Source organism: Apis cerana, linkage group LG5 (assembly GCF_029169275.1).
Source record: "Apis cerana isolate GH-2021 linkage group LG5, AcerK_1.0, whole genome shotgun sequence".
Taxonomy (NCBI): domain Eukaryota; kingdom Metazoa; phylum Arthropoda; class Insecta; order Hymenoptera; family Apidae; genus Apis; species Apis cerana.
In genome coordinates, this window is record NC_083856.1 from 285,086 (window position 1) to 310,303 (window position 25,218).

Consider the following 25,218-nt stretch of genomic DNA (forward strand, 5'->3'; position numbering starts at 1 on the left):
AATATTTATTATGCTGTATTAATATTTATAGGTTATATTATATATCGTAATATTGTAATCTCCAAGAATTTATTTCAATATATATTTATTTTATATGTGTATGTAATTTTTTGTATATTCATAATTCAAAACTAATTTAAATATTCAAAATATTTATTATATATATTCTAAAGCTATATTTTTTAAAAGTACAATACATAGAATGTTAATATATTCGTGAGAAAATTTTGGAGGATCGAATTCTAAAGATAAAAAAAGAAAAATATATAAAAGATAATATGCAAAAATATTTGAAATAACGTTTGATATAGTTGAAAATGAAAACGAAATTTATATAAGTTATCAAGTTATAAGATCAAAAATTTAGGTTTACGTTAAATAAAATCAGATGGAGATAAATGGAGAAAAATGACAATAAATGGGAATAATATTATTTTAATTTTATTTCGCATGATACAATTTCAATTATTCATAATATAATAAGTAAATTTCAACTATATTTTTTATATATTTTTATTATAATTTATTTTTATATATTTTTATGATTGTTTTGGTTTTTAGAATTGATTCTTCAATGGTATATCAAGAATATGTAAATACTTTGAATTAAAAATATTTTTATGAATATCTCATAAACTAAAAGTTAGCGGTGATCACATATAATAAACAATTCAAAACATGAACTTTGATAATACATCTAAAAATTTTTGAAAATGGCGAGATGTATTTTTTTATAAATAATTATTGTTAATTCGCTTTATAAGTAAACTGACCTCGACACAGAGAGATCTTCTAGGACCCCGATCTGGTCTAGGTGGTAATCTAGCGATGGCTTCGAGAGCAGCTGCAAGCGCTCTTTCCTCAGCTTCTGCTTCAGCTACAGCTGCGGCTGCAGCTGCAGTTAATCTTGGATCCTCCAATTGTTTGCTCGATTTACATCTGTTTCATATACTCTTTTTTTATTATTTTTCTCTTATATGTGTATATCTTTTTTAACAATATAAATATAATTTTCTTTAAATATCTTTGAAAATTATTCACCTATTTTGAAATGAAAATTATGTTTAATTATTCAAGAAAATTCTTTATTTCTTTATTTATCTTAATTAGAAATTAAGATAAATAAGCAATTCTCTCTTAAAAAAAAAAATTTTCATCAATTTTGATAATTTCAAAGTATGTTATAGAGGACAGGTATGTTATAGAGGTTTTGAATTTGATGATAAAATATATTCATATAATCGCCGCTTGATAAATTTCTTAATATGTATAAAAAAAGAAAGATCGCTATTATTAAATAAAATTTCACCTATATATATATGATAGCATATATATAAACATATGACTATCATTTTATAACATATTTTATATAAATATATATCATACTTATTATATCATAAATAGCATATTAATTTTTTTTCGTGATTATCAATTTATTTGTTCGTGAATTTTATGATATAATGGATTCGAAATATTTAAATTCCAATTCATATCAATCTTAGGCATTATGCGGATTCTTCACATAAAATAATCTCATATAAAACAATCATTGATTGACCGAATCCCAAAATAAGTAATCTGTAATCTGAATATTCAAGTTTATTATAAATAGATACTAAATGTGGTGATATTAACTCTATTATATATTGTGAGCATTTTTAAGGCGTTGTATATGTTTACATAAACAAATAATAAATGTGATGCATAAGCATAATAATAGATGCATATAGGCAAATTTTAGTATAGTAATCATTTTTACAAACATTTTGAAAATTAAAGCTGAGCGGCTATTATAGAGAAAAATTGTTCAAAATTTCATCTTTTATAATATATTTTAAAATCATCAAATTCGGAGTTTTTTTTCTAGATCATTACAGATAAATATTTTTAAGAAATCTTACAAAAACAAAATTAAACACATAAATTTAAAAATATGACATATACATTACAGCATTAGAAACAAACTTCATAAAAATTAGAACAAACATTTTCTAAAATTTTAAAACAAACGTGTACTAAAAAATTTCGAAATATTTCTGAAATATGAATTTCAATTAAACTTTGTAAATATTTTTCAATTATATTTTCAATTATAAAACAAAAAATTTTCTAAAAACCAGTGATCAATTGATTAAAAATTTAAAGAGATGGTGAAAAGAAGAAGAAAATTCAAATATAAAATTGTAGCTTTGGATATTTGTTAATTTTTGAAATATTAATAAAAAATTTTTCAGTAGATTGAATGCTGCTTATATGTGTATATATATATATATATATAGATATATATATATATATATATATATCCATAATAATGTATATGCATCAATATATGATTGCTGCTTTTCTATTGTTATGTAACAAATATGTTATCATAATCAGTATCCAAAATGTGCAAAAAATTAACTAATATTATTATATTTAGCATTTATTTATATTAAATTTGAAATGAATCTGTGAAATGTGAAAATAAAATATAAAATAACTCTTGGACCAAGATTACAATAATTGATGTTACTATAAATACTAAGTATGAAATTAATATCATTATCATCGTTTCGGTCATTATTAATTTTAATTGCCTAAGAATTTTTTATATTTTATTTTCGCATTTTGAAAAAATCATAATCAGAGAAAGATCAGATCCAAAAAATTAATGGAATATCTAAGCTTTCTATTAATAAGATATTAAATAATAAATGATAAATTAGTATACATTTATATTTGTTATATATTTTGGATACTAACCATCATGATATGTTCACATAAAGGTAAATAGAAGATTTATTCTATAAAAATTGAAATTACTATCTTATTATCAATTATTTGACAATTGATGACAATAATTACTATAACGAAAATAGTTGTAATAATGTCAATAAATAAATTAATTAATTAATAATGTCAAAATAGGCAGCATTCAATATGTTAAGATCTGTATAAGTATTGAATGTATAGAATTGAAAGATATTTATTAATATTAACTAAAATTAAAATTTTATATTTAAAGTGCTTTTTTCCCTCGTTTTTCACTTTCAACACTCTTTTAAATTTCAAGTCAATCGACTAGTCTTTCGCAAAAATGTCAAATTTTATTCAAATATGCATTGATAATTTTCACACATGCATAATTTAATATTCAAATCTTAAACAAAATCTATCTAAAATTATATTTTGTATAGGATAGCATTAAAAAAAATAATAAAATGATGAAGAAAATGACTTGCCTGCTTTTATAAACAAGCAGAAGAATCATAAGACCGAAAAAACCACCGAGAGTCGCTGCGATTCTGACCCCGGTCATAACATCATAAGTTTTGTAAAATTCAATTTTAAGTTGCTCCCGCTCACTGAGGGTTGACGTCGCTTCTGGCCGGAACGTCGTTGAGTCCATCCTCTTTGTCGTTACGTTGCTTATGTTTACGTTACTGCCTACGACACTCCCCATATCTGCAAAAACAATCAAATTTATCTCGTTTTTAAGCATTAAATTTTTTTTTATTTTTTTAATATTTTTTCTTATCTATATTAATGTATATATTTGTAAAACTTAGAAAGTCTTATTTATATTCATATATGTAAGTATATGTGTCTTATGAAATCTGATGAAACAAAAGCATATTTGATTGATTAATTCAAAAAAATTTTTTAGAATATAATTACAAAAAATAAAAATGCCTTTAATTCATTATTAATAATAAATTATTAATCGAAAGTTTTACATCTATAAATAAAATTATATAATATAATAATGATTCGAAAATTGATATCAATAGTTGAAATTTGAAGAAGTGATGTCAAAGGAAAAGTGAATTTCAAAAAATAAAATTATAAAATTATAAAATTTTCACTTTAATCAATTATTCTTTTTGAGATATTAATACAAAAATATTTAACTAAGTATATCCTGATTAATATATACTGATTAATATAATAAAGTAATTAATATGTTATTTATCCAAATATTATGTAATAAATTTTCTCTGTAATTGACTGAATGAATAGTCGATAATATTATAATGATATAAATCTTCACATTTACAGAATGAAATACTTAAACTTGAAATTTGAAATATTTTAACAATTAAACACATCATGAAGAAATTATAGTTTTTTTACTAGTTTACATATTATATAACTTATATGCCGTGGATACATATAAAATAAATTTAATATAATAGTAATAATCGTTTTTTGTAAATATTTTTAAAATTAAAATCAAAAAAAAATTTATTCGGAATGTTGAATTTTACAATATATTAAAAAATCTCAAATTCAAAATGTCCTATTTCGAATAATTATTATAATTACATAATGCTAAAATTTTATATTTAATATTAAAATAATAAAATTTATTTTTATTATTAATAAATTAAATATGTCAAATATTTTTAAAAATAATATAAAAATATAAAAATGATATTATAAAGTTAAAGATTAATTGATTTTAATTGATTTAAAAAAAATAAAAAAAATTGAATAAAATAAGCCAATGAATATTTAGTATTTAATTTTTATTTTAAACAATACAATTAATAAATTATATAATTAATAAAAATAAATAATTTAAAAAATAATTAATTAATATAATTATATTTATAAATTACATAATACATTAAAAAGAAATTAATTGTTAAAACAGTAACGAATTATTGAATTGAATAGCATTTTATTATGATTTTAATAATAATGATAAAAGATAAATTTTTTATTTAAATAAAATATTTTATTATTAATTCGAAAAAAAAAAATATTAAAATCATGTAATTCAAAAAAGATAGTCATTATCGAATTCCAATAATGCAGAAAAATATCCTAAGTATATAGAATATTATTCAATCGTCGCATATATTCCACTTTGAAATTTAAGTTATTCGAAATCTTTAAAAAAATTTATTATAAAATTATATACTTTTTTATTTTTTTTATTTTTTTGTATCTTAAACGCCAGACTGTACTTAATAATTACGATTTTTGCAGTACTCTAAATATTTTGAAGCATATTTTAGAAAAGAAAAAATATTAATTCTGATAACATGGAATGAGAAATGAAGCGAAACAACGCGTACGATCTATGTATCTAAATAAAAAATTAGTAAAAATTATCTAATATAGAAAATATTGAAACGTAAATACTTATTTAGAAAACAAAGATAAAACAAAAAAGACTAACAGAATAATAAAAAATAAGAAAAATGAGTATTTTTTTAAGAGTTTTTAATTCTACAAAATATTTAATTATTTAATTGTTCATTGTACAATACGAATATGAATAATAAAATATTTGTCATATTTTTAAATAAAAAAATAAAACTTTAGAAGAAATAAAAATTTTATATTATTGAGAAATATATTCACTAATTTAATTGAAAATATAATAATTATATAAAAAAAACAGTATATTTTCAAAGATTTTAAAATATATTATAGTACTTATTATTATTGTTTAATATATATAACGATATATTATATATCTTTTTTTCCAATAGTTTTAAACATATTTGTAAAAAAGGATTATTATTATTATTATATAAAATTTTATCTATATTACATTTTATATTATATTTCATCTCTGATAGTGTATATGCAAACATGCCTATGTATTCTTTCTATAAACATATTTCAGCGAACAATATTAAAAATATATAATAAATATACTGATTAAAAAGTTATTTTCTTATGGACTATAATGAATTTAAAATATTTCAATGAAATCCAAACTCGTGCATTCGAAAAATCTGTAAAATAAAATAAAATAAAATAAAATAATATATAATATATATATATATAATATATATAATATAAAATAAAATAAAATATAAAAATAAAATATAAAAAATACAAATAATAGATTATGATGTGATATTGATATTCATTATAATTTCGGATATTGTAATTTTGATCGCCTAAAGATTGTTTTACATTTTATTTTTGTTGGCATTGAATTTAAAACATTTTAAGTTTATTATAATCTATAAAAAACTAAATTTTTTATCCGTTCATTATCCATTATCGTGATTATGTATATATATAAGAAAAAATTATATATAATAATATGTAATTCTTTTTGCAAATATCTCTAAAAGTCCAATGACAATTATACATGGAAAAAAATTTTTCAAAATTTCTTATAATTTATATCTAAAAATCAAAATCAATAAAATAAGTCTTTTCAGATAATCATTAAAATTTTTAAAAAATCTTATATTTTATAATATATTTTAAAATCAATGAAATATTCTTTAAATAATTAATATTATAAACGCAAATATATTTAAAATTATCAAAATCAATGAAATATTCTTTATATTACATAATTATTGATTATATTATAACCGAAAATATATTTAAATTCAAATTAAAAATTTGAATATTTTTCCGAAAAATATATGCTTTCAATTAAACGTGAAATTTAAAAAAAAGAAGGAGAATAAATCCTAAATCTAAAAATTTTAGTTTTGGATTTTTTTTAATTATTAATTTCTGAGATATTAATAATAAATATAATATATTCTATCTATATAGATATATCTATATAGATAGAAGAGTATCAAATAGCTGATGACATAATTAACAATAATAATATCTAATATATAATCTAATATATAATAATAAATAATCTATTCAGAATTAGATAGTCTTACATTTTAGCGATGCAATGATAACGTAAGCAACGATGGCTGATAGAAAAATATATATGGTTCAAATGAAAACTAATACTTTTCTATTTTTATGCTTAATACAACAATATAAATTAAAATTTTAGATTTTAAAATTAAATTTTAAATTAAAATCCACTTCTCTCTTAACTTTTCTAAATTTAAAATACAACGAAATATATATATATATATATAAAATAATTCAATTTAACTCTATTGTATTCTGGATACTGATTTTAAGTTAAAAAATTGGAATTTATATTACAATATTTCGATAAGATCTGCTATTGATAATTTTCCATTCTCCGCAGAATCTGAATTTGATCTACTTTGTTTTTCTCAAAAAACAAATTTCGAAATGATTCGTTTAAAATAAAAAAAATCCAAAGTATAAAGAAATGTCTAAGATGTTCATTTAATTCGAGTGATTGAAAATGAATAAGAGTTAAAATTCGAGAGAAAAGAAATGAATAGACATATTTTTTATATGTTCAACAAAATTCCCAGTGAACTTGGTCAAAATTCTGAGATTTCGCTTAGAAGATATTGAATAAGAGGATTAATAGGTCGATTTAAGTAAATAACAATCTATGGTTGATATATAGTAATCTTCAAGGATTTTAGCTTATAAAATCCTCCGAGAGTTTTAAAATTATTTGTTAATAGCACTGATAACTTGTTTAAAAGTGATCAATAGACTTAATTCATTCTAAAAAAAAGATAATTATAAATAAAATAGTAATAAATTCCAATTAATTAATTAATCACATTATTTAAATTCACACTATTCAAATATTTGAAATATAAATTTTGATTTAAAAAAAAATAGAATAATAATTTTTAGATATATTATTTTCATAAATATTTTATTAAACTATAATTGCATAAACATTTCTCTTAAATGTTTGCAAACCATAAAAAGCTAATTTTATTTTTTTCTTTCATTTTTTTATCTTATTTTATGATATTCAACACTATAAATTCATATATATCTTGTTTTATTTTCAAATTGCTATCACCATATTCATGTTTTTCAATAATATTAAATTTTTTTTCTAATGTAACAAGTTCTTTTTATATTCATAATTCATTTGACGGAATATTCGTTCATTTTACAATAGTAATATTAAGATATTAAAATTATTATTGTTATTATATTAAATCATTATATTTATCTTAAAGCTTTTAAAACAAATTAAAATTTAATAATAAGAAACGCAAACTTATGAAAAATAATTAAGTAGCTTAAAATGTTCTATCTTAATTATGTATAATAGATAAAATTCATCCTTCTACAAAGCCAAAAAATTGTAAAGATTCTTAAAATAAAAGATTAATTGTTTCTATAATTGTATCGAAAGTTTTACGAATTTTAGATTAATTAAATTTTCATTATTAAATACATTATACATTATAATTTGCAATAAATCGAATATTGTACTATTTAAACTTAATCAATATATTTATAATAATCGAGATCTATCTATATAAAAATATAATACATAGAAAAAAATATATCTCATCATTTCATTTTGATTTTTATTTGATTTTAATATAAAATATGTTTGATTTGAAATATAAAAAACGAAATTTTGGACATCTTTTTTCTATATAAGGATAAGTTCAGAAGAAATCATAGCAAAAACTAAATAAAATATTCTAATTTTCAATTATTTTTAATAATATATTGTATATTGTTTACAAAATATATTAAGTGTTGTTTTTATTTGTTTTCAATAAAAAAATCAGATAAGTTATATTCTTGAAAACTTTTTACATATCTTCTAAATTACAATTTATTGATATTTTACTAAAAAGTAATGATTTTTTCGAAATGTGTTAACATAATGTTCAGAGATTATGTTTGTATAATGAATTATTATCATATAATTATTGAATAAACAAGTGAATCATTATTTTCTGACTTTTATGTTAGATGGCCCTTTTATGTTAAATTTAAAATAAATGGCATAAAAATATATTGTATATTTACTTTAATCCAAATTATTAAAAAAGAATGTCAGGATAATAATTAGAACAATATGTTACAAATATTAATAAAATTATAGAACCAAATCCTAATATAGATACTTCTATAATAGAGAACAAATATTATTGAATTAAATTAATCTATTTTTTACTTCGATAGATATAATTCAGGAAGTCAAAAAATATAAAAAAATAGATACTATCATTTTAATATCTTTTGAAAATAAGATAAAAAAAAATATCGAAAAAAGAAATATATAACTATATAATATATAAGAAAAGATCAAAAATTAAACAAAAAAAAATAACAAAACATTTAAAAAAGTTAAACAGATGGAAAATAGTTATGCAAAAATTTATTTTATAAATTTTTCAGATTTTTCAATAGAATACATTTTCAAAAAAATTATGATATTCTCGGAAAAAAAAAAAAAAAGAAACAATATTGAGTGCGAGAAATATGTGAAACAATACAAAATTGTACATTATTATAACATGATTGAATTTAATGTTTGATTTATAAAAAATGATTTCATGAAGAATATTCAGAATTTTTCAACATATGTAAACAATGTCGAAATATTTGACGACATTTTACGAAAAAATAATTTTTATTAGATATATAATATATGTATTTTCTATCTGATTTTAAAGAGAGATTTATTTCATCCAGGTATTTTGGCTTTATACATAAAATCCAATTATATTTTTTTGTTCGAAATCTATGATTATTAAATCATATTATATAAATTATTTTTTCTTTTGTTCTTTAATATTATAAATCTATTTATACAATTATATTTGCAAATATGTATTTTTTTGTTTAAATATCAATTATATATTTACAATTATATCATTATACAAATATATTTACAATTTAATCATTTTAAAAATGTGAAAATCTCATTCAGAGATTAGACTAATCTCTGACCACCAATTATCTTTAAGTTTTAAAATTTGCAAAAAATTGTTGCTACTATTATATTGAATTTCTTCCTTTATATAATCACCTTTTTTATGCGTATTACAATATGCAACCATCATTTATGTTTACATAAATATGAGTGAATAAATATCATTATACTTAATATCTATCATATAGTAAGTTTACGAAAATAAAATATAAAATTATATTAATAATAAATAGTCTCACACTTAATATTTAATTTTTTCATTATATACGTCAAAAAGTCTTGAAGAAAATCCCGTTCTAAGAAGATAAATTTTCGACTGGCTTTACATATTGATTGCCAATCATATTACATAAACAATTAATAAATGGCTATTGCATACTGATGCATATATCCATGCACATGTATAAGTACAATTCATAATAGCAAATTTAATATTTGAGATATTGATTAGCAAACATTGATCGAAATATTGATTTTTGAAATAAGGATTATAATGATAATTATATCCGAATTATCGTAAATTCATCAATTTATGAGATGTTAATAAAAATTTATATTATCACTATTATATTACTATTTTATTCTGCTTATAATTCATATATATTCATATATATATATATATTTGATATGGCATAAAGTAACGCTATAATCATATGCTATCGCAATAATCATACTTAACTTTAAACATTTATTCGAAAGAAATATCTCATGCATATAGTAAGTAAATAATAATTAGAAGAATCGTAAATACATTCGAGATAATGTTAAGATCAGATTTAGTTTAAATTTTCAGCCGAAAATTGTATATTTGCTCGCATCTAAGATTGCAATCATAAACATACAACATAAATATATGATAGAAATTCTGATGAAATAGTAATAATTTTTTTTTGCAAATATCCCGAAAATTAAAGCCAGTAATGTGCAAAAAAAAAATTGTTCACAATCTTGTCTTCTAACAATTCCAAAAATGAACAAAATCGATAATTACTCCTGAGTAATTATCTTCTATCGTTATAACTTTGATATCACAACATGGTGTTTTTTTAAAAAAAAAACATTCAAAAATATCTCATTGAATGTATCAATGTTCGTATCAACGTTCATATAAATATACATATTTGTATATATATAAATAGAATATAAAATAACAATAATAATATATTTTTATTAATATTTTAGAAATTAAAATTTGGATCATTACTATTATAATTCTCATTTCATAAGTTTTTAATTGATATGATTTATCTCTCTAATTGATGTCTCAAATATTAAAATCTTAAAATACAAAACTCATAATCATACAGTACCAAAAGTTTTTTATAAATAATTCGAAAATTAAAATCATCGTTATATATAAAATTAAAATAAAGTCAAAATAATATTCTTAATAATATAATTCATGCATTAAAATTGATAGTAAAAGAAGAAATTAATCAGCAAGTTAACCAAAATTTTTTTCTTATCATTAAAAATGATATTTAGTATATTATGACAAATAGTTAAAGAAAATAAAACTCGAATTTCAATAATAATGAAGAATTTATTTAGCCGATTTTCATGAGAAAATCATTCTTTTCTTTGAAAAAAATTTATCTTCTATTGTATACATGTTCAATGTAATACCTTTCATTATTTACGAAATCAATGTTTATTATCTTTGTATAGGATTCTACTATTAAAAATAAAAAATGTATATTCATGATTATTATATTTGCTATTGTGTATAATATATATTTTCGTTAAATTAACAATTTAATGAAAGGATCTGTAGTTAAATAGCAGAAAAGTTAATTCCTCTCTGATGATTTTTAAATATATATTTTTAAATACATAGAATATATATATATTTATGTAGAATACGAATTTTTTTACGAACAATGTTTTCCTATATCTATGGTATATAGATGGTCTATATATGATTTATATAGATGATTAAAGATATTTTCAAAAACATAAATTTCTGATTGACTATCATATATATTTCTGATTGATTTAATTTAAAAAACAAAAAAAAAAAGGAATAAAATTCTAAATTTAAGAAAAGGAATAAAATTATAATTTTAGTTTCGAGTATTCTTAATATATGATATTATTAAAAAAAAAAAGCAATACATTGAATTCTATACAGAAATAACTAACATCAAAGTCAATTGAAAAATAAAAATAATTTTCATCTGTATCTCCAAAACGAAAGAAATTATGAAACAAAGAGGAAATAAAAAGAAAATAAGATTGTTTGACTGCAAAATATTATATTTATTTTTCAATATAATCGCCATTGATTTTAATATATTTACTTATTTTTTTTCAACAAGTTTTTTCATCTTTTCTCAATGAAAAATTTTACTGACCTATTGATAAAGAAAATCATTGCTTTGATTTCATCATTCTGAAAATGAATATCCTTGAGTGTTTTCTTAAATTTTGAAAGAAATTTTAGGAAAATTATAAAAAAGCAGATTTATAGCAAAAAGCAAATCTATACTGAGATAATAACAATTCAAATTGCAAATTTATAAAAGCATCAAATTGTGTATGTGATTATTATCGTTGATGTTACATTCATTTTAAATCTCTCTTTGAAAATCTTCAAAAAAGTAAATTTATATATATTTGGCATGTTCATAAAAGAAAAATATAGTTATAAATAGAGTGCTCATACAGTGCTCAAAGTTATATTTTATTTTATTTTAGGAAAATATATTATTAAACGAAAATTTATTTTCAGTCATTATATTATTATAAGATATTTTTATAATAATATGATTGTTGAATATCGATGATATAATAATAATAATTCTATAAGAAATGAACATCCTTAAAATATTTCACATAAAATAGCAACGCGATAATACGAAACGATAATTCTGAAGATATTATTTTATTTTATTTATTTATTTATTTATTTTTTGGTTTATTTTAAATTTAATTGATATTTCTAATTTATTATAGCAAATAAATGCATTGTTTAGTAATTGTTTAGTAATGTGTGACTTCAATGACTGAAGTTTACAATAACCGATTTCATTTGGGATATCACATATAAAACATATTAAGATTGATATCGTTTCTGTATTGTGTCATCGATTATTTATTTGATGAACGAACTGTATATACGAAGATATATTTGATAATTGTATAGGCAGTATTTAATATATTATAAGTAACTATATTTATATAGTCAAGATTCAATATTATATTGCAGCACAAATTTTTGATTAATATCTTCGAAATTAGTAAATACAAAGCTAAAATTTAAATTTAAATCTAAATTTAAAAAATTTATTTTTGCATATACTTTTTGGAAATACATGATCACCTATAATTTTCTAAATATTTGCAAAAAAAAATTGCTATATAGTAACATAGAATTTTATCCATATATGTGTGTCTATAACAGTGCGCATAAGCATGTGATCATTATTTTTGTAGTATGAGCATATCGCTAATAGCTAATATATATAATAAATAAATCAAAGAGTTATTTTCTCATGAAAACATCTCAAGCCCATGTCGAGCTTGGATATTCCGCAAAATTGTTATTAATATTTATCTAAAAAGAATCCGAATAAAAAAAAATATAAATAAGCTCGATTGAAATTGCAATGACCAATGTTACAACAATAGATATTATGAAATTAATATTATCATTGTAATCAACTTCAATCATTGTCATTTCGGTTGCTTAAAGATTTATATTATTTTCAGGTTTAGAATAGATATAAGTATGATGATAATGTTCTGTTGTTATAGATTTTGAGTGCCAGTTGTTATGATGTATTTACATAAACAATTATATATAAATATAAATCACTAATACTTTGTCACAAATGTGATACATATTGATGAAATTATATTTAATCATATAAATATATAACAATCTTTCTTTACAAATATCTCGAAAACCAAGATTATATGTAGAAAAAGTTGTTTAAAATAATAATCTCTGTAATGTATTTAAAAATCATCAAAATTCAAGATGAAATAGTTTATCTACAATTTTATTGATCTGATACACACACATACACACACATTATCTAATTAAACTTTGACTTGTATTAATAACGTATCATTCATTCCTTTTTCTTCATTATTCGAATTTAAAAAAAATAATAAGAAATATTTATTTTATTTAAATATAAATATTGTTTAAATTATTTATATTTATATTAAATATAATTATTTAAATTTATATTAAATATTTTCGATTGTTTAATAATCTTTGAAACATAAAACAAATTAGAATAAAAAATATACTATAAAAAATATTAAATATTAACCATTTAGAATAACATATTTAGGAAAAATTAACTTGTTTTTTTATAAAAATTTATCATATATAATATAAATATATTATAATATATATTTATAATATAAATAAAACGATAATAATCATCTTTAAAATATTTTTTTGCAAAATCAAAATTATATTTTAATTTTTATCGTCTTGAATTTATTGAATGAAACTACAATTTGTGATCTTATTGTGAAGTTATATTAAATTAAATTAAATCAATACGACAATATTTATTAATTTGTGTATTTTATTTCAGTGTACGTTCAAATATTATGTAGTTATTTGAAATATAAGCATTTCATTATTTGATAAAAAATAATATTTTAATTATCAAACTATTAGATTCATGTACTTTAATTTATACATATACATATATGTAATATATAATTTATTATAAAAAAATAATTAAATTTAATATCAATATATTTTATTTTTATTATAAAGACAATATATTTATAATATATAAATGTATTTAAAAAATAAATATATAATATGTAATATAATTAAAAATATTAAATATATTATAAAAAATATATATATTTACATTCAGTATAAATAATTTTTTTTTACAATTTTTAATATTATATCAGGCAAATTTTATGTAACAATTATATATTGATAAAAAATTAATATATTACTAATGAATGTAAAGCAATCTATTGCAACAAGTAAAATATTATCGAGATGTATATATTTTGATTCATATATTTAAAACAAGCAAATATGTATATCTATATAATTAAATCATCAAAATCAAATTACTCGATAGGAAATCTTTTATTTTCTAAAGCATTCAAAATTGTTCTTTTTATTAATGAATCTCACCGTGACGACCTTGTAAATTAATTTGATAACATATTTTTTTGCGAACATGTATCAAAAAGAACAACTTGTCTGAAATAATTATCAATAATTCAATATCGATAATAATTTTTCAAATGTGGAATGTATATATATTGTATATATATGTATATAGTATATATATATATATATATAAAATAGATTAAAATTCATTGGAAAAAATATTAATATATAATAATATATTTAGTAATTTTTTATAACAATAAAATAAATAATTGATATTTATATTTATATTATATTTATATTTTGATTATTTTATTATATATTATATTTAATTATATTATATTTATATTATAATTGATATTCAATTGATAGAAATAGATAGAATAGAATAGATCTTGTTTAATCAAAAGAAACATCAATAGTTTCATTCATAACCAATGAGATTTTATAAAATATATTTTCAGAATCAAATTCTATTTTCATACAATATATGAATATGAATAAATTCTATTGTGTATAATCAACAAAAATCAACCTATCATTTGAATTTCCTTATGATATATAATTAAAATCGCAATCCATTTTTATTTATTCTGAAATATATGAGAATTACTATCAAAACAATGACAGGAAACGGTAAAAGCAACAGTAAGCCGGCCATGAGTTTTGACCCGGTAACCCGTAATACGTTAGAAAGAGGGCATGGATGGGTGGGGTTCTTTCTCCTCTTGCAGCTTGGAATCGATACCTGACTTCCCTGCCAGCTCAACTACTCCGACGAATCCTCCATCTACCTTCTCTATTCCAAGTTGAAATGCCTTCGACCGCCTACCTGTTCCATATCGATTCCCATCCGACACGACCTCTTTTGTTCATCATAAAGAAAAAGATAATTTCTTTCTTGATTGTTTTATAAATTATTTGATCTTTTCTATCAATTAAAGGGCAGAATGTTTCTTATTCGTGTATAGGAATGTGAATCATTATGAATAACTAATCTTTATTATTATTCCATAGTATTATAACAATATATTAATATTCTCATAATATTGAAAAATAATTAATTTAAGTAATATATATAAATAAAATTTTATAGATTAAATTTTTCTTTTTTGATTTTCTAAATTTAATGTTTTTTGATGATAAATTAATACAATGATATAACACATAAAGTATGTATTATTACATAATAAAAATGTATAATATAATATGTATAATATAAATAATTAAGTTTCCAATTTTTTTATTGGATTAAAAAAAAACATTCATATAATCTTACATTTAATAAAATTCATTTTATAAAATTACTTATATCGTTATTTTATAAAATTAAATATATAAAGTATATAATATATAAAGTATACTTTTCATTCGTATATTCGTATATTGCACTATATCAAATTGATACAAAGAATAAATGCAGATTAAAATTTATTTCATTCAAACAAGAAATTTTGGCATAAACTATTTAATAACATAAAGAATCATAAAATATAGACACCAATTAAAAAATTAATAAGATAGAGTTTCATATGTTCTTTATATATCTACCAAAACTGCTCACATTAAATTATATATCTTTCTTGTATCGAAGTGAAATATTTTAAATAATTTGTATTTTCTTTTATATTTAATATTTAATATTATCAATAGTTTCGAGAATATTTAAGAATCATAGTTTTAATAATTTTATGTTATGTGAATCTAAAATTTTATATTCCAATGATTAAAATATAATTGTCTCAATAATTTTGTCAATTTTATGACACAATTACAATATTATAATTATTCTATTAATTGTAATTTTAATTTTGATCATTTCTTAAATATATCACGCATCGCATATATTATAGCTCGATTTCATAAATTAAGTTTTATTAGAGTTGTTATGTTGTCAGTTATCTGTCTTGCTGTTTTAAATGAATTTTATTTATATACATATATAGACTATTATTTGTATACATATATATATATAAATAATTAACAATGTGTTTTCTATATTTTCTCAATTATTAAAATTAAATTAATATTTTTACATATTTTGTCTTTCATATTTTCTATATATTTTATATAAATAGAAGGAAAAAAATAAAGATAATTAAAAACTTTGATTATGAATTTTAAAAATAATTAATTTATTTGAATCGAAAATAAAATAATCATGAATTAATTACAAAATTGAGAACTGTAACGAAAGAATGAGATAAAATAAAAATCGTTATAATTGAAAGAGATAGTAAAAAAAATTTTAAAAAATTAGGACTGATTGTTCCAGTGATTGTATTCTTCTCAGCATTATTCACTCTCTCCCTTATTTCGTTACATTTTAATCTCTCTTTTTTCTTTTTTTTTTATATTTTAAATGTTTAATAATTGATATTTCAGGAATATTTTCAATCTTCTAGAATTAAGAAAATTCGGCGATTAATTAAATCGTTAGATTTTCCTTAATCATGGAAGAATCAATATTGAATATTTATATTGACCATGAAATAATAACATATATAATTCTTTTTCTCACTTTAGAGAAAAAAAACTCTATTATAAAAAAATCTAATTTTTTTATAATGCAAAAAAATTTGCAAATATGATCCAATCTGAACAATTATTCATTATTAACAGCAATGCAATAAAATTATATAATATTATATACATATAATAATAGTGTAATAATATAATAATTTCTCAAGTTGTCATAATAGATTGAGTCATACAATTATTATTTTCCTATATTAAAATCGGATTCTTTTCATATATTATCAAAAATTATGAAATCTTCAATATCCAACACTGCGAATTTACTTAGTAGATATTTTCTTATATTATGAAAGTTACTCCTTAATCTCTAAGTAATGAAGATCCTGTATATACTATAGATAATTTTATTTTCGAAAATTATAAGAAATCAAATCATGCATCATTAATTATCATTTCAATCAATACTATGATTTGAGAATGTAAATTATATAATATTAAAAAATACATTCGAATTACAGACATAGAAATCAACAAATTACGATTAAGTATTGTAAAGTTTCGTTGTCGGGTGATCCTTGAATATTCATTATCGTTTCGAAAGGAGCCAGACTCGAGTTCCAGGGACCGAACGTTTCTGGAGTGGTGTGCACTCGAGTATAATTAGATGTCCCAGTTTACACGGCATCTCATTATGGAATCCATTCTGCCAGCCACAAAAGCTACGATACGTGCTTACAACGGCTGCTTTCCGTTCTCTACCCACTCGATAATAAGCTTGCCACCTTATCGAAATTAACCATCTACCTTGCCGCACTAGACATTTGATTTAAAGCTGTGATTTGAAACAAGACAATCGTTCAATCTTCATTCCTTTCGTTTCTTAATCCATCTCTTTTTTCATTTCAGTTTCATTCGAATGTACAATTCTTTACTAGAATCATATATAGACATATAAACTGAAAATCGTTCAAATTTAAATATTATTTTTAGATTAATTCTTTAAATGACATATATGATTCTGATGCAGTAAATAAAGGAAATTACTAATTGATGAAAAATAAAAAAAAATAACAATATAATATAATATATTTAAAAGAAATATATAAAAAAAATAATATAAAAAACAATATAATATATTTAAGAATTCTGTTTTTATTGATGTATAATCTTATTATTTCTTTTGAATCATTTTTTATTCAATTTTCTTATTGATTTTCTTATTGTAAAAAAATTTATTCATAGTTGATAAAAATTTAAAGTAAGATTAATAATATATTTAAAATCTTATCTGAAAATATTATCTGTTTAATTTTATAGCAAATATAGTCAAAATAATTTTTATAATTTTGCAAATTAATTAAATTTTTTATAATAAGAATGAAATATTATTTTATAAAAAATTATTTGATTTATACAAATATCAAACTATTCAAAAATATTTAATTCTAAAGAGAAAATATATTCAGATTTTATTAAAAAAATATATTCAAATTTTTAAAAAAATTGAAAATTTTATCTATAGAAAATTTTATCAATCAATAATTTTTATCTATATTCATAATAATAAAAAAAACAGAAAATACGTTTTATAAATTGTGTAAAATAAAATTATGAGAATAATGAAATTTCTAATTATTATGATTATTATATGTATATATATCAAATCAAATATTGATTTAAATTTGAAATGAAATAATTAAAAAAGATTCATATTAAATGCAATGCAATTGAACGATAAATTATATTTATGAAATTATAAATACATTAACATAAATTTTTACTATTTTTACTATTCTACTATTTTTACTATTTCCTATCTTTTTTTTTCTCTTATGAATAAAATTTAAATTATTTTAATATCAGAATATCTTTCATTCTTCGTAAGTAATTATTTTACTAAAGATAAAGGAAAAAGATTTTGTAATACATTTGATAATAAGAAAGAGTATTTAGCAAAAAGATAAAATGGAGTGTAATTAGTAGTTCACACTTGACCTATTAAAAAATGTATTTATATGCTTGCTACAAGAGCCATTGTGCATCAGCGTCATTAAAGTAATCAGCTACGTTTGTCTTTGAATTAAATTTAATATCGACTCAGATATTTCAATTATAGATTTTAGAATTAATATCATTTAACAATCAAAATTTACATAGTTTTCGCATTATAACGATTTTGTTAATTTTTTATTATCTCAAATTAAATTTTCAAAATTAAATTAAAATCCAATATATATTTTTAATTCTAAAAATTCAACATCCCTCGAAAGCTAATTAATTAATTGTATCATAAACAAAAACAATAAGATACTAATAATACCAGCAATGTGATTATTACTAAAATAATAAGATACCAATATTTTAAAATATTTAATTTATAATATTTCAAACAGAAATATGTTATTAATTAAATCATAATTTATAATCATGGATCACTAGGATCAAAAAAATTAGAATAAAAAAAAATCTAATACAAAGATCAAGCTTGATATAGGTCAACTTATAAACAGGCCCTTTTTATAGAAAAGCTTTCTGCATTTTTTTTTACCAAGATAAATAGATAGGATAGGGGAAGGAATAGCCAAATCAACTGCTACCTTAAAAATAACTCAAGATTCATATTAAGATTACCATATATAATTACTATACAAATAATTACTATGCAAAAAAAAACTTATTATTTTAAACTTATTATTTATTCCAAATTTTTCTAGTAAGTTTTTTGAAAATAATTAAAAAATTTTTTGAAAATAAAATAATAATATAGATATTAAAATATATTGCGATGTAATTAAATTAAAGCATAAAAAATGAATTTGATAAATAAATTAATTGTTTATATAATGCTAGAAACTTAAATCCAACATATTTTATTCAAGTTGTTTAATTTTAAATTTATTCCAAAAAAAAGAAAAAAAATAATAAAGTATGATTATTTGTACATACTATTGCTGTTTTATTATTTTTTTTTTTTAATTTTTATCAAAATATTTCGATATTAAAAAATTTTGTTTCCATTAAAATATTAAACGAAAGTAAATACTCCAAGTAAGTTATTCGAAAAATATAATTTATTTCTTTTATAAAATTTCAATAATTAATTATTCATTATTTTTTTTAAAATATGCTAAAGAAAAATCGTTACAAAATTTCATTGCAAAGATTTTAATTTCATTTTATTAATTATTATAGTTGAAACAATTCTTTTGATTGATTAATTTGAAAATATGAAATATTTAAACTTGAAAAAATTGTTTGAAATTGTTTTGGAAAATCATAGAAAAAAATATGCCTTAGATAAACAATTCTTTGTAATATCAATGATTCATATGTAGAATTCATGAGAAGAATAAGACCTGAGATTCAACGAGACAAATTTAGATTATGACCTTCAGCTCAGATTTTCATCTCGATGTAACCGTAGAAGATCGATTAACTAAACATTTTATTCTTCGATCTATTATTTTAATTGTGCTTTTTTTTAAATAAAAATGCTAAAAACTTAGCTGAACATGTATAATATAACAATGAATTCGATATTTTACTAAATCAATTAATTAATTAATAAGATTTTATTAATAAGATTTTATTATTATATTATACTTTAAATAGATTTGATAGAATTTAATCTCATATTTTTATGATAATTTTTATTATTTAATTATTCTAATTTTTTTTATCATCATAATGATTTTTTTTCAATACAATAATAAGATTAAAGGAATTTAATTTTTTCGTTTTAAAATATATCTAATCATTTTCACTCAATTTTTGTTTGTTCTTTAAAATGAATTATCAAGAAAAAAGAAACTATTATTAAAAAGAAAAACAAGCTGAAAAAGAAAATTGAAAAAATTGCAAAAATTTGAGAAAAATAATTTTTGTGATGAAAGCAGCGCAAAGAAATACTGATTGCAAAAGTTTCGTAACAGGAATATACATATATTCCGCAGCTCATTTCTTTAGTGATCTGGCAAATATCAAGGTTTCATAAACAATTCGATTAGATCAAGATTTACCTGGCCAATTTTATTATATAAAAAGATTTCTCTATCTATAACGAAAATTTTATGCTATTAGCAATTATTTTTCACATCATTTTCATAATCTTATTATTCTTTTTTTTTTTTGATATAAATATCAATATGTATAATATGCTATATATAATATGCTATAAGAATAAAATTTGATAAATAATTTAATTTAATCATTAACATAAAACAATTATGATTTTTTATATTACAAATTTGAATAATCCTTCAATAAGAATTATTAATTTAAATTATTATCTAATTGAAAATTTGTTTCAAAATTTATTAAATAATTTATTTTTTTATATTTTGGTAATATCAAATAAGATAATATCACTAATAACACAAATTATTAATAATGATTTAAAATATACATGTTTCTATAAAAAATAGAACTCCAAAATACGGCATAATTTAGGCTTTCTAATTTTAAATATGTGTATATAACTATAATTGTTTATATTTAAAAAAAAATGTATATGTGCATGTACATTTATACTTAAAAAATACAAAGAAAATTTAGAAATACACGTAAGAAATAATAAAAAAAAATAATAATAAAAATATTGTTTTAGATAGAGAACTGTCAATTTTATTTTTTCTAAAAAAAAAAGTTAAAAAAATCTTAGTTCCATAAGATATCAAATATTTTTAATTAAATTTAATAAATCTCGCATTATATTTTTTCAATTTAATGCAGCTTTTAAATGTTGCATATACACCCCCGTCCATAAATATTGATATCTTCTTAATTGTAATATTTATCTAAAAAGAATTAAAAATCACTAATGAATTTCGCTAAATTTTATATATTTATTTTATATTATATTAAAATATATTTTAATTAATTATACATTATATAAAAAGAGAAAATTCTAATCATTTTAATTTTAATATATGTTTGATTAATTTAAATGTATTTATCAAGGACATTATTTTGAGTAATTTTTTTTTAATTAATTTAATTTAATTATAATCTAACTACCAAATTCTTAAAGTTTTCAAAATATTTGCAAAAAAAATATTACTATTATTGCAGAAATTCACTTATACGTATGCAATGTGCACATATGACTGCCGACTTATCTACATCAACGACTGATGTCCAAAGTATAGTATAATGGATAAACTAATCAAAAAGCTACCTCTTTATGAATTTTAATAAACTTAAAATATTTCAATATCAATCTTAGCAAGTTTAAACATTCAATTATATTATAGACATTAGATCTTTGGATTAATTAACAATTAATTCTTAAACAATCAAATTACAATGATTGAAATTATAACTATAGAATAAAAATTAGCGAAATATTTAATCTATTATCATGTGTTGATAAATTGACAATTTGAAAGAATGTGAATCTGATTGGTTGATTTCAAGATTCATAAAAATAAATATAAAAATAAAAATAAAAATAAATATATTTATCGAAAAGTTTAATAGATCAAAATCAAATAGTTACAGTACCTATTTTTTTTTACTGATATATCCCGATAAGTTAACAGTAATATTTTATAGTTATATATAATTATATATTTTATACTGTAATTTGAATTATTGCAATTAAAACATGACAATTGCTAGAAAAATTTACCTCTATTATTGGACGCAGGAATCGGCATCAATGCGACGAGAGAGAAGATATCAGTGGCAGTGATATCGTAAACTCGAACAAATCTCTTCTTCCTCCTCCTCTTCTTCCTCTTCTTCCTCGTCCTCTTCGTCTTCGTTTTCAGGACGAGGCACGGATTTAATGGTCATCTCCGTCTTACCCACGATCGCGAGTTCATCATCATTATTATACTCGATATCACCTACTCACTCAACAAAGGCGGAAATAAATTTTTTCAATAACGCCGTTAGAAAACATTGTAATTAATCACAAAATAATCCAAGTAAACATGGAATTTACTAACAATACAAGATTTTAAAAAAATTTATTATTTATAGATTTTTCATTTAAAGATCAAGGAATCTATGGATTGCATCTTAGCTAGATATTAGAAATTTCTTCTTAATATATTTATTATATATAATTTATAATTTTAAAATATTAAAAAGAATTATAATTGTTTGTAACTGAAGATTATTTATATTCTTACTATTTATATTATTATTCTGAATTATTACTCTGAAAAAATAAAAATATAGTTTCAAACATTTTAATATTTTAAAAGATCGATCAAGAAGAAATAATAGTTATTAAAATAAAAAATTTCTTTAATTGTAGAATTTAACTTTTTAATCTTTAAATCACAATATTATAATTGCATTTCTCTTTCTTAAATATGAAAGCGTTGATATGAATTCTAAATGAAATCTTATCTATGTAAATAATACTTCAATAATGTCAATCTGCTGATTAACTTTTTCTTCATCGATCTCAATAAGCTTGAAATATATTATAATTTCGACAATTTTTTTCTTACATATAACGGTTTTAGTTTTCAAGTTATCCGCAAAAATTTTTAATATTATTATATTATATATTGAATTCTACCTATATGTATGCATCCGTGATGATATATGCATCAATATGTGATAGTTATTTATCAGTTGTTTATGTAATACATAATATATAATATATAATAGAATGGCTAATTAATCAATATGCAAAACGAATAAAAAAGTCTATTTTTTTTATAGACTTGAACAGAATTTTTTTTGTTTTTTGATCTATATTTAAGTTATATATTCAAAATATTGAAGTTGATATCATGTCAAATCAAATTAATGAATTGTAGTCGTTGTTTCAATCGTCTAAGAGTTGTTTTATATTTTTTCTTTATTTTCTTTATTCTACAGATTTAAAATATCTATAGAATATCGAAATTTATAAATATCTAGCTATATTATCTATATATCTATATATCTATTACACATGTAGATAAATGTTTGATAAATGGCAAATATTAACGCATAGTATGTATAAATATGTTATAGTAGGCATATATATATATATATATATACATATAGGCAAAATACCAAAAGTTTTTGGCAAATTTGAAGAAACTTGAAGACATAAAAATTTGTTCAAAATCATATTTTCAAGATCATTGAAATTGATATGAAAAAATTCATGTTCATTTATAACAGAGATATCGAATTTTTTCTTCACTGACGATACTTAATCAATTCCTATTTCGATTCTAGAAACTGCACGATTTCTCTGTCAACAATCTATTTTCTCATAATATAATATATTATATATTGTATATATTATATGTATAATCTTAAATATTCACTAAGAAAGAAGATTTCTATATTTTTTCTAATAATTTCTTCTTCTATATATATATAATGACTAGCCTGTTTATGAATTTGTGTAACAACTGAAGCTGTTGAGAAGAGTGAAATAAACTTACGTATGAAAAGGATCTTTTCTCTATGAGTTTGTCAAAGAGAAAACAATCATGATTCATCGATTATGCGTTCGATATCTCTGATCTACATAGATATATTTGATAATTGCATGCAAAAATTTCAGGCCAATTACATTTTTCATTTATCTCAAAAGAATAATCCAATCAATACTTAAAATTTTTATTTATATTGGCTAAAAAGATATCACAAATAAAAATAAATAATATAAAAAATAAATTTATTCACTATTATTTATTAACTATTTATTATATGTATTTATTTATCAAATTATTAAATTAATTTATGTAAAAATTTCAATATTCAAAAAATTTTCCAATCACTTGTCATTTTATAAAACAACTTATAATTGTAATTATTATAAGTTTATTATAATTATTAATTTTATTATAAATTAATCTATTATAAATTATTGTCAATATATTTTGTAATTATGTCTTTTACAGTGATGACAATACCACAATATTCTGATATGATATCGATTAGTCTCGAAATAAAATCTGAAGGAATTTTCTTCCATTTTTTTCTTTAAAATTTATATTAATTCTTTTGTTTTGATATTTAAATTTATTTATGAGTTCTTTCAATTGATATGATGTATGTATGAGTTATAATCGGATTAAAACTCAATTTTTTTTGCGTAGATTCTTATTTAAAATAT

General features: G+C 19.4%; 1 protein-coding gene across 18 annotated transcripts in view; it reads right to left on the minus strand.

Annotated features, from left to right (window-relative positions):
* Positions 1-25,218, minus strand: part of LOC108001343 (uncharacterized) — a 56,353-nt gene that overhangs the window by 19,751 nt on the left and 11,384 nt on the right. For 8 of the 18 annotated variants that reach the window (XM_017062290.3, XM_062075651.1, XM_062075653.1 and 5 more), the window contains 3 exons: positions 22,771-22,990; positions 3,225-3,447; positions 774-939 (listed from right to left, as the gene is read on the minus strand). In XM_017062290.3, the coding sequence (XP_016917779.1) occupies positions 774-939; positions 3,225-3,447; positions 22,771-22,798 (417 nt within the window). In that variant the 5' untranslated portion in view covers positions 22,799-22,990. Of the gene's footprint in view, positions 1-773; positions 940-3,224; positions 3,448-22,770; positions 22,998-25,218 lie in introns of all 18 variants that reach the window. The other 10 variants (XM_017062293.3, XM_062075646.1, XM_062075650.1 and 7 more) reach the window with 2 other exon arrangements.